We start from the raw sequence: 12,870 nt of genomic DNA on the forward strand, positions 1-12,870 counted from the left end.
CCATCTGGGGAAAATTACCATTTTGATTAGGTTCATCCTGCCTCTCAGGGATATGGGTAAACCCTCCCAGCGATCCAGCTTTTGTCCCTACCAGCAGGGTATGAACATTCAGGGCATATAGTTTCTCTAAATCCATGGTTAACCGAATTCCTAGATATTTAAATGACCCCCCTGCCCAGCTCAGTGGGAAATCCTGATCCCATATCCTCTGTACCTCCCCAGAGGAGGCCAAGGCCTCTGATTTGGTCAGATTTAAGCGAAACCCCGCATAATCTCTGTACTCCTGCATGGTATTCATTAGTACCCCCAGAGATGTCTGGGGTTCTGTTATTAGCAGAAGAAGATCGTCTGCAAAGGCTGCTATTTTGAATCCCAGATGACCTATTTGCATCCCTTTTATCGTCGGACTAGCTATTATGTCCCGGATCAGGGGGTCCAGGGAGAGTACAAACAACAACGGTGACAGCGGACACCCTTGACGAGTTCCCCTCTGTATCAGAAAGTCCGCCAATTCCCTCCCATTGACCCGCACCTTCGCTTTAGGGTTATGATAAAGGGCCCTGACAGCCGATACAAATTGTCCATCAAACCCATATTACCTTAACACTGCAAACAGAAATGCCCACCGTACCCTATCAAATGCTTTTTCTGCATCGAAACTGATAAATAGGGACGGTGTATTTCTGCGTCTCCTCACCTCCAGGGCTGCTATGATTTTCCTAAGATTCTTAGCTATTGCTCTGCCTTCCACAAATCCAACTTGCGCTTCGTGGATTAACTTGGGCAATACTTTCTTCATTCTGTTGGCCATGACTTTTGCTAATAATCTGATCTCTGCATTTAGCAGCAATATTGGGCGGTACAACTCCGGTAGCAACGGGTCTCTCCCCGGCTTTGGCAGCACCACTATCTGTGCCAAGGACAGACCATCCGGTAGCTGTGCAGTGTCCACTATTTTGTTGAAGTATTTAGTTAGGGTTGGTACGATATTATCGCCTAACATTTTATAAAATTCTATGCGAAAGCCATCTGGGTCCGGTGCCTTGAGCGCCTTCCCCTGCCTATAGCTAATCGCACTTCATCTATCTGGATTGGCTGATTCATCTTTTCTTTATCCCGGGGACTGAGAGATGGAAGATCTATATTGTCTAGGTATAAGGACTCTGGCAACCCCTCATCCCCTGCCTGCGCGTACAAGGTGCGATAAAATCGTGCAAAGACCTCACAGATCTTCTCCTCTCGGTGTTCTACCTCCCCCCTCCCCCCTGATTTGTAATACCGTTTTTTTGGTGCCCCTTGGGTTAGCTAGTCTGGCCAGAAGGCGGCCTGCTTTATTGCCAAACCTATGGAGATGATATTGATAGTATACTTGGGATTTTGATGCTCGTTTGTGCAGTAACACATTTAAGGCGGCCTGCATTTCTAGTAGTCTTCTGCGTTGGGCTGCTGTATGTGTCTGGCCATATGCCCTTCTGGCCTTGCACACTAGTGCACTCAGTCTCAGGATCTCCCTGTTTCTAGCCTTCCGTACGTGGTGGTAATAGCTGATGATCTCCCCCCCCCCCCCCCGGACCACTGCTTTTGCAGCCTCCCAAAAGAGGAGGGGGTCACCCTCATGCTGATTATTTAGGGTCTTGTAATCTTCCCAGAGTTTATTAAGTTTTTCCCTAAAAATCCCATCTCCCGATAGTTCCAGTGGGAACTGCCATATGTTGCTTCTAGGCTTCCCCACACCACTTGCACCATCCCAAATAAAGCTTCCGAGGTAAGTATATAGTCTATTCGGGCCTGTGATGCGTGCGCCCTCGCATGGTGTGTATAATCTCGTTCCCCTGGGTGTAGTACTCTCCACGTGTCCACTAAATCTAGTATCTGGCCCACCCTTTTCAGGCCTTTGTTTGACGCTGCAGTATCGCTCCTCCTCCCCTGGGAACTGTCTATTGAAGGGTCCCACACTGTGTTAAAGTCTCCTCCCATTATTATATGTATCCCTGGGTAGTTGAGGAGATGGCCTACTACCCTGTTGTAAAACTGCTTATCATATTGATTGGGGGCATATACATTACTACTACTACTTAACATTTCTAGAGCGCTACTAGGGTTACGCAGCGCTGTACAAATTAACAAATAAGGACAGTCCCTGCTCAGAAGAGCTTACAATCTAAAGGACGAAATGTCAAGTTGGGGTAGTTTAGATTTCCTGAGAAAAGGTGTAGTGATTAGGTGCCGAAGGCGACAATGAAGAGGTGGGCTTTGAGCAATGATTTGAAGAGGGGTAGGGAGGGGGCCCGGCGTATGGGCTCAGGGAGTTTGTTCCAAGCATGGGGTGAAGCGAGGCAGAAAGGGCGAAGCCTAGAGTTGGCGGTGGTGGAGAAGGGTACAGAAAGGAGGGATTTGTCAAGAGAGCGGAGGTTACGGGTGGGGACATAAGGGGAGATGAGAGTAGAGAGATAAGGAGGGGCTGCAGATCGAGTGCATTTGTAGGTGAGTAGGAGAAGCTTGAACTGTATGCGGTATCTGATCGGAAGCCAGTGAAGTGACTTGAGGAGAGGGGTGATATGAGTATATCGGTTGAGGCAGAAGATAAGATGTGCGGCCGAGTTCTGGATGGACTGAAGGGGGGATAGATGGCTAAGTGGGAAGCCGGTGAGGAGTAGGTTGAAGTAGTCAAGGCGAGAGGTAATGAGAGAGTGGACGAGTGGTGTGCTCGGAGAGGAGGGGGCGAATTTTGCTAATGTTATAGAGGAAGAAGCGACAGGTCTTGGCTATCTGCTGGATATGTGCAGAGAAGGAGAGGGAGGAGTTGAAGATGACACCAAGGTTGCGGGCAGATGAGACAGGGACGATGAGGGTGTTATCAATTGAGATAGAGAGTGAAGGGAGAGGAGAAGTGGGTTTGGGTGGGAACACAATAAGTTCCGTCTTGGCCATGTTTAGTTTCAGGTGACGGTTGGACATCCAGGCAGCAATGTCGGATAGGCAGGCCAGTACTTTGGCCTGGGTTTCCGCAGTGATTTCTGGTGTGGAGAGATAAAGCTGGGTGTCGTCAGCATGAAGATGATAGTGGAAACCATGAGAAGAGATTAGGGAGCCTAAGGAAGAGGTGTAGATTGAAAAAAGAAGGGGCCCAAGGACAGAACCCTGGGGAACTCCAACAGAGAGCGGGATAGGGGAGGAGGATGAGCCATGAGAGTGCACTCTGAAGGTACGATGGGAGAGATAAGAGGAGAACCAGGAGAGGACAGAGCCCTGGAACCCAAAGGAGGACAGTGTGTCGAGAAGTAGGTTGTGATTGACAGTGTCAAAAGCAGCGGATAGGTCGAGGAGGATGAGGATTGAATAGTGACCTTTAGATTTGGCGAGGAACAGGTCATTGCAGACTTTAGATAGTGCTGTTTCTGTTGAGTGTAGGGGGCGAAAGCCGGACTGAAGCGGATCGAGGATGGCATGAGAGGAGAGGAAATCAATGCAGCGGCTGTGAATGGCGCGTTCAAGTATCTTGGAGAGGAAGGGTAGGAGGGAAATGGGGCGGTAGTTGGAGGGACAGGTAGGGTCCCTCCAACTTACAATATATAGATTATTGTACAATATATACATTACAGACTAATACTTTTTGACCAGAGATCTCTAACTCCACAAAAACATATCTACCCCCTGTATCAACCACGTAAGGGCGAATCGTCACTGCCACTCCTTTACGAATGAGCATTGCCACCCCCCCTTTTTTCCCCTGAGCTCCTGCTGAGATACATTCCTCCACCCACCATTTGTTCAATTTTGCATGTTCCTCCTGGCTCAAACGTGTTTCTTGTAATAGGGCAATGTCTATTCTGTGCCGCTGTAGGTGTTGTAATTTATTTATTTATTGCATTTGTATCCCACATTTTCCCACCTTTTCTCAATGTGGCTTACAATATATCATGAATAGTGGAGGTAAGAGAGAATAGACATTTGGTATTACAGAAGGATTTTGGATTACATGATAATGATAAAACATGATAGTAATATCACAAAAACATTATAAGACATTTCTGGATACATGTGGAGAGTTCACTTGTGTTCACTTGGGATACATGATAATGATAAAACATGATAGTAATATAACAAAAACATTATAAGACATTTCTGGATACATGTGGAGAGTTCACTTGTGTTCACTTGGGATACATGATAATGATAAAACATGATAGTAATATAACAAAAACATTATAAGACATTTCTGGATAAATGTGGGGGAGTTCACTTGTGTTGTTCTTTTTGGTATGTCTTGTTGAAGAGATGGGTCTTCAGTAGTTTGCAGAAGTTGGTTAGTTCAATAGATCGTTTTTAGGTAGTGTGGCAACGTGAACATAAGATTAGTATATGATGTCACTGGAATGCATGGCAAAATGGTGGCTGGAACGCATTTTTGTAAACCATTTTTAGCATTTTTAAAAAATTTATGATCTTATGTTGTTTTAACTTAATTTTAGCAATTCCAGCTAGTTATTTGATTTCCTTTGGGATTCTGAGAAAGTTTGTTATACAAAGATAATTTTTTTTAGCATTGTACAGTGTTTTTTTGTTTTTTTTTTTTTGAAGGTTGTTTCTCAATGTTTTATGATAAGATTCAGCCATTTTTGGTATTTTTTAAGGATTAATCATCATGATTTTGAAAATAATTTATATATTAAAAGTCTTTCTAGATGTGACCTTTCACATGTGAGAAGTGAATATAAGATAGTCAATGGAAGTAATTGTATGATGCTGCTTTCACAGATACGGAGTAGTGCAAGAGAAATGTGGTTTGTGAGTATATGAGGAACTTTTTAAATTGTTTTTTAGACTGGCTTGATTTTTAACACAGAAGCAGAAACGTCTAAGATATATTTATGTTTGTTTTAATCTTACTTTTAGGATATGTCTTAAGTTAACTTTTAGGCGTATATTCTGTTTTAACCCCTTTTAGGTAGGTAGTTATGGCAAATCATTAAGTACATGTCCCTCTTGAAGCTCTGTGCACTTAGAACACATTTGTGTATTCACCATATGTTTCAGTGGTTATCTTTTGCTAGTGGAAAAAATGCATGTAACACTGATCCACTTATTGATTATAAAGATGTATTATTTCATTTTCCAACACACGTGTTGCCACACTGAGAGGGGCATAATCGAACGGGGCGCCCAAGTTTTCCTAAGGACGTTGTCCTTGCAGGACGTCCCCGCGAAGGGGCGGGAAAACCCGTATTATCGAAACAAGATGGACGGCCATCTTTTGTTTCGATAATACGGTCGGGGACGCCCAAATCTCAACATTTAGGTCGACCTTAGAGATGGTCATCCCTAGAGATGGTCGTCCCTGATTTTCGGCGATAATGGTAACTGAGGACGCTCATCTCAGAAACAACCAAATCCAAGCCATTTGGTCGTGGGAGGAGCCAGCATTAATAGCACACTGGTCCCCCTCACCTGCCAGCACACCAAATGGGCACCCTAGGGGGCACTGCAGTGGACTTCAGAAAAAGCTCCCAGGTGCATAGCTCCCTTACCTTGTGTGCTGAGCCCCCCAAAACCCACTTCCCATCAACTGTACACCACTACCATAGCCCTTAGGGATGTAGGGGGCACCTAGATGTGGGTACAGTGGGTTTCTGGTGGGTTTTGGAGGGCTCACATTTACCACAAGTATAACGGGGGGGGGATGGGCCTGGGTCCGCCTGCTTGAAGAGCACTGCAGTACCCACCAAAACTGCTCCAGGGACCTGCATACTGCTGTCATGGAGCTGGGTATGATATTTGAGGCTGGCATAGAGGCTGGAAAAAATATTTTTAAAAACATTTTTTTAGGGTGGGAGGGGGTTAGTGACCACTGGGGGAGTAAGGGGAGGTCATCTAGTCTTTTAGAGCACATTTTTGCGGCTTGGTCATAAAAAAACAAAAGGACCAAGTAAAGTGGGCCAAGTGTTTGTCAGGGACGCCCTTCTTTTTTCCATTATTGGCCGAGGATGCCCGTGTGTTAAGCACGCCCCAGTTCCACCTTCGCTATGCTTCCGATATGCCCCCATGAACTTTGGTCATCCCCGCAATGGAAAGCAGTTGAGGACACCCAAAATCAGCTTTCAGTTATGCCGATTTGGGCGACCCTGGGAGAAGGATGCCCATCTCCCAATTTGTGTCGAAAGATGGGCACCCTTCTCTTTCGAAAATATGCCTGTGAGAGTATTTTAAGTTGTTTTTATTTTTATTCAATATGTTTTAATGACTATGTTTGTTAAGAATATTTATTATGTAGGTTTTTATTTTCGTTTTTACCCTTGACCCCAACACATATTGTACAAGCTCTCAAGTTTCTTCTTTGAATCACAGTCAAAATGTCGTGAAGCAGTCCTCCTACCTAACATATCCCATCACAAGCAGGAAAAAGAAGGATACCCAGCTGCAGGTACTCACTGTCTTCCTCTGTCCTTTGCTCTGCATTCAGGGTGCGTACTTTGATCTTCTCCAGGGTCCCCAGAGGCCTTCGGGGGTTCATTAGACTGACAGCTGCAGTGCTAAGAAATCGATTTGCACGGCCTAAAGTGGGGGAGCTCAACCAGCTTGGTCTAGTCAAAGCACTACCAAGTGTCAAAGCAGGGCTGGAACGCTGGGAGATGGAGAGAAAATATATATATTGATTCAGGCGATGATGTTGAGTGAAATAAAGGGCTGGTAGTATAATTAACTGACTAGGTAATATACAGGGCTGTTTCTGCTATTTTTAACTTATGTGTTATTCTGAGCACTGTAAAAATACCTGTGTGGCAGACGTTGCTGATTCCTCATCCTCATCCAGGTCATCCATGCTCACAGCCTGTAGTTCTGCAGGGTCAATAACAATATTTGCTTTTGAAGCCAGATCATCTGAAAGAATATGAGCAAAAGATAAAGGAAAAAAAAGGAGAGACATTTTAACTTTTAATTTAAAACAATCAATTGCTAGTATACAATAAAAAAATAGAAAATGTACAATTTCAATATAATATATATAAACTATCAATTTCATCTCAAATTGTTCAAGCAGTTTTCATCACAAACCATTTGTATACTTGTGATTGAGTTAGTGTTTTATCATTTACTGCCATAATGAGGTTATTTTATAAGCATCTAGATATGTAAAATGGCAGCATTTACACATATAATGTACATACGCATTCAAATGGTAATTTTGGAAAGCCATTATCTATACAAGAAGAATCCCAGAATACAGACATTTCAAAGGGGTATGGATAGGGAATGTTTTTTAATGGACAAAGCATGTAGACATATATTCCCCATTTTACAAGGGGTATGTGTGATGGCCAAAAAATTTTGGACATCAGCATTTAAATCTGCTCCCTGGTACTAACAAGCACCAGCCTGAAGGGTCAGGTGAAAAGGCCAACACCACCCCCCCCCAACCAACAACAGCATGTTTTCCCCAACTGATGCCTCCCCCCCCCCCCCCCAAGAGACTATTTTCACCCTGACAGCAAGACAACCCCCATTACACCCTCCAACATTAAGATAACCACTGCAACTGTCCCCCTTCCCACACTCCAACAAACATGCCGGTTCTTTTCGTTTTCAATCTCTTTATTAATAGCTAAGAACTAGTCAAGTACATTGACAAAAATCAAACTTCAAAATAACAATCAATAATAATGTCAAAAAATCATATCAGTATTATTACCTCTTCCCCTCCACTCTTCTCAGATGGCTGTCTAAATTCAGTAGAGCTAAACTTTCCCAGGAGGCTTGGACTCTTATAGCCACCTATGGTCTATCTCAGCTCCTCATTACAAATCCGCATTCAGTTTAAACTTCTCGCACTGACCTTTAAATGCATCCACTCTGCAGCCCCCCCATTACCTCTCCACTCTCATCTCTCCCTACATTCCTCCCCGTGAACTCCGCTCGCTTGACAAATCTCTCGTCATCCTCCTTCTCCTCCACTGCTAACTCCAGGCTTCGCTCCTTTTCTCTCGCGGCACCTTATGCCTGGAATAGACTTCCTGGACCTATACGTCTAGCTCCATCTCTACCTGTTTTCAAATCTATGCTGAAAACCCACCTTTTCACTGCTGCTTTTAGCTCCTAGCCACAATTGCCCCCCCCCCCCCTTGTCCCTTCCTCCCTTCTCACCCATTACTTCCCTCACCCGTAACTGTCTTGTTTGTCTGTATTACTTAGATTGTAAGCTCTTTTGAGCAGGGACTGTCTCTTTGTATCAGGTGTTCAGCGCTGCGTAGCGCTATACAAATGCTAATAATAATAATATTTCCCACTCCCCAAAACCCAATACCTCCCTCCTTTGTGTGTGTGGGGCGAAACATCAATTTTTCTAGGCTAGTCTTGTAGCTCATTTAGCACCATGCTACTACTCTGGGGGATAAAGATTGGACACAGGCCTCCCAACTCAACAAAAGCTTCTTCTGCTGTTCAATGCCAATCCTTTATCTTGAAACTCCAGAAGCGTTAGATTACAAAAAGCACCTCTCCAAGACCAATAAGTTGGGGCGCTCTCTTGAACTCAATGTTATAACATGCATTTTTCCCCCACCAAGCACGATTTAAAAAATAGAAGGCTCCCCCCCTTTTCCCAGAGCCCCACAACTAGCCACCTTCATGAATAAAAACCCCTAGAGGTGAGATTGTAATAGATTTCTTTAATCCACTGCCAAAATAACTCATAATAGTACCCCAGAAGTTTCTGACGGGTGGGCAGGGCCAAAGTACATGAGATAGCATGCCCTCTACCCTCTCACATTTATAACAGAGGGCATAGGGAGCACACCCTGCATGATGGGCTTGTATTTGAGAAAAATAGGATCTACTAATTGTGCAAAAAAGCATTCTTGCAGTCCAGCACTACGTACCACCTTAGGGACAGATCGCAAAGCCAGATCTGCTGATTCTAATCCCAGATCCAACTCTTCATTCCATCACTGAGTGGAAGAGTGGCCTAGTGGTTAGAGCACCGGTCTTGAAATCCAGAGGTGGCCGGGTTCAAATCCCGCTGCTGCTCCTTGTGATCTTGGGCAAGTCACTTAACCTTCCATTGCCTCAGGTACAAACTTAGATTGTGTGCCCTCCTGGGACAGAGAAATATCCAGTGTACCTGAATGTAACTCACCTTGAGCTACTACTGAAAAAAGGTGTGAGCAAAATCTAAATAAATAAATATATCAGAATGTGTATGTACTGGGAGAAGCTGACATTTTGCCTTATGTAATAAGTCCAATACAAATATGATCTAGGGAACATTTTATATATATAATTCAATAAAACATATACAATTTTAAAATATTTTTATATACTAATTTTTATATGCTTAATGTGTCTAAACAAAGACCAAAAACACCCCGTTTCCCCATCATGGCACATTAATATGGTCAGCAATATCAATATGCCATATCAATGTGCCATGATGGAAAACATGGTTAACACATTTTTGTCATCTGATTAAATTTTAAATTATATTAATGGTAGTCTGAATGTTGCACTGTAAAACTAGTATTGTATATTGTGATTCCAGGCTTTGTATTATCCAGCCTCTTGTCATGTAATCCGCACAGAACTCTTTGGGGTAGTTTGCGGAACAGAAGTAAGTATAACATAACAAAGCACGTTTGATTTCTGAGCACATAAAAATGTATAAAAATATTTTAAAATTGATCTATATAAGGTTTATTGAACTCAAAGGGTTTTTAAATGTAGTTACAATACAAATATGTATATATAAAGAACAAAACGTTCCCATTATAGATGTATTGGTTTAATTTGGAACTGATCTAGGTATAGATTAGTAATTGGGTTTGCTCCTTATATATTCTCCTTGTCTAATAAGGACACAGACATCAATCAGGGTACCTTTTCCTCAAAAATTCCTTAAGTTTACTCATCATCCCAGTAGAGAGAATACCCCTCTGTAAAATGTGTATACAATGAGCCAATTGTATATATGTATATTTGTCTGTCCCCTGCACTGGAGAGCTGCATAATAAAGAATCAAAGGATACCAATGTCCCATCTTCTTGAAGAACATGAGTTAAAAGACTAATCCTGCATGGAGGTAAGTCTAAATTCCCTATAATTGGTAACAGCTCTGTAGAGGTTGGATTGAACATCAAAACAGATATTAGGAGTTGCAAAGCTTCTCTCAACGACCTTAACAAGACACCAGTTCTGAAGTTAATTAAAGCTATAGGAGATAGTTAATACATACTAGGGAGAACAATTCTTGCTCCAGCCCAAAAGCTATATAATCTTTCTGAACTAAAACTTAATCTCTGATATGTCTCAACAGACAAGCCTTATTATACAGTTTGATATCAGGCCTTCCTTATTCCAATTCTCAATTTTGATTTCTTGTCCCCCCTCCAAGCAGAATCTAGTGACCTCCCTATTCAATGTGCGCAAATATTTGCCTAGGATAAGAATATAAGAACATAAGAATATAAGAGTAGCATACTAGATCCAGACAAAGACATGTTGTAGGACATACAACCATCTCAGAAAAAAAATCAAAATCATACGGTATAAACTAATTCTCCCACTTAGGGAAAGTGGTAATGCTGGCCAGATGGCCAACTGTTACCTAGTGAACTGGAGGAGACGGGTGATATTACAATAGTATAAGCTGTTTGGGATCAGAGGGCAATTGGATTCCCAAATATTGAAAGCTACCCGTAACCCATCTAAGAGGGAAGTCCCTACCCCAGTCGCGTCTCAATTTGTTATCAGTTGGCAATGCTTCTGATTTATTCATGCTCAGTTAAAACCCAGAGAAGTCACCAAACTCTGTGAAGCTTTCAAAAAGTGTTGCCAAAGAGTCCCGAGGGTCAGTAATATGAACCAAGAAATCATGTTTCAAGTCCTGTTTACAAATCTGTTACCCCCTTAATTTCTGGATTTGATGATATTTCCCTAATGAGAGGATCAAAGGTAAGGACAAACAGAAGCAAGGATGAAGGGCACCCCTGCCTGGTGCCTCCCTGAATATGAAAAGAAATAGGTGATTCTTCATTAACTCGAATATAAGCATGAGTTTTATGAAATAAGGCACATATCGCATCCCCAAATGTACCAATTAGGCCACAGTATCGCAGAACCCCTTGTAGGAAAGCCCAATCTACTCGATCAAAGGCCTTTTCAGCATCAAAACTAACAAGCAGAGTTCGTTCTCCCTGGGCATGAACCTACTCTAGTGATACTAGAATTTTCTGAATATTTTTAACTGCGGACTGCTCATGCACAAATCCTACTTGTGGTTCTGCAATAAGATTTGTACTCAGTGGTTCAAAAGAATTTTTGCTAGTAATTTGGGCTCCTAGCACAAGACTGAGATGGACCAGTATGATTCTGCTTGTGTTAGATTTTTCACACAAGCTAAAAACTTCAATATGAAACTCTTAAACAATGTTTCTATTAAAGATCAAAGAGCTATTCGCTCCCTGGTCTTAAACACAAATTTTCTTTTTTTTTTTCCAAACATTTTATTAGAATTTTTGAAGAAAAACAAATAGCAGGCAATTAAGCAAAACACAAAGAAAAGAAAAGAAAAAATAAAGGAACCATTGTTAGCATGCAATGCCATAAAATAGGATCAGTCAAATATAAAGAAACAATTTCTAAAAAGAAAGGTGGATCACAGTCATTTAAAGAAATTGTAAGTACTGTTCCAGCGGGTTCCAAATTTTCCTTTTAGAAAGTAAAGTATGCTGCATCTCTGCTACAGAAAATTCCAACTTTTGATATTGTAGAACAGAATTCCACCAAAAATGAAGATTGAGCAAATGGGCAGACTTCCAGTTAAGTAAAATATGTTTTTGGGCTATAGTAAGTAAAATATCCAGTAATCTTGCTTGAGATGATGTGAGGTTCAATTGTTGCGAGCACGATTTGAAGATTACTATCGAGGATGATAAAACACAGTCCAGCGACAGGATTTTCTGAATTACTGTCCAAATTAATTGCCAGAACTTAAACACCTGCTCACATTCATATAGCATGTGAAGTAGAGTTCCCGTTGCTTGAGAACAATGCCAGCATTTATCAGATGAAACAAGGCATGCTGTGGCTAGTTTGCGAGGAGTCCAACTGACTCTATAGTATAGAAAGTACATAGACTGGAGAACTGACGCCGAAGACAATGGCCTCAACGTTTTTGACCAAAAATAAGCCCATTGTTCTTCATCAAGATCCTGTCCTATGTCTGTTTGCCAATTACTTTGTAGCGCTGTATTGAATTTGTAAATTGATTTGATTAACATTTTGTATATCTTTGATGCAGTGTGACCATCAATGAGTAAAGACTGTGCAACACTGAAAAGAGAAGGTTGTTGAGATGACAATTTGGAAAAAAACAGAAGCAGCAGCAATACAATGAGTTAATTGCAACCATTTGAAAGTTATCAATAGAAATCAAACAAAATAAAACATGGAAAAGAAAATAAGATGATACCTTTTTTATTGGACATAACTTAATACATTTCTTGATTAGCTTTCAAAGGTTGCCCTTCTTCCTCAGATCGGAAATAAGCAAATGTGCTAGCTGACAGTGTATATAAGTGAAAACATTCAAGCATTACTATGACAGTCTGACAGGGTGGGAAGGAAGTATGCAAGACTGTCATAGTAATGCTTGAATGTTTTCACTTATATACACTGTCAGCTAGCACATTTGTTTATTTCCGATCTGAGGAAGAAGGGCAACCTTCGAAAGCTAATCAAGAAATGTATTAAGTTATGTCCAATAAAAAAGGTATCATCTTATTTTCTTTTCCATGTTTTATTTTGTTTGATTTCTATTGATAACCTTAAGAGTGGACTAACACGGCTACCACACAACCATTTGAAATAAACAGGGAGATA

General features: G+C 41.7%; 1 protein-coding gene across 3 annotated transcripts in view; it reads right to left on the reverse strand.

Annotated features, from left to right (window-relative positions):
* Nucleotides 1-12,870, reverse strand: part of RNF123 (ring finger protein 123) — a 594,888-nt gene that overhangs the window by 237,493 nt on the left and 344,525 nt on the right. For all 3 annotated transcript variants that reach the window (XM_030205297.1, XM_030205296.1, XM_030205298.1), the window contains exons 22-23: nt 6,773-6,879; nt 6,430-6,622 (exon numbers count right to left, since the gene is read on the reverse strand). In XM_030205297.1, coding sequence (XP_030061157.1) covers nt 6,430-6,622; nt 6,773-6,879 — 300 coding nt within the window. The remainder of the gene's footprint in view (nt 1-6,429; nt 6,623-6,772; nt 6,880-12,870) is intronic.

Source organism: Microcaecilia unicolor, chromosome 6 (assembly GCF_901765095.1).
Source record: "Microcaecilia unicolor chromosome 6, aMicUni1.1, whole genome shotgun sequence".
In the NCBI taxonomy this organism is placed as follows: domain Eukaryota; kingdom Metazoa; phylum Chordata; class Amphibia; order Gymnophiona; family Siphonopidae; genus Microcaecilia; species Microcaecilia unicolor.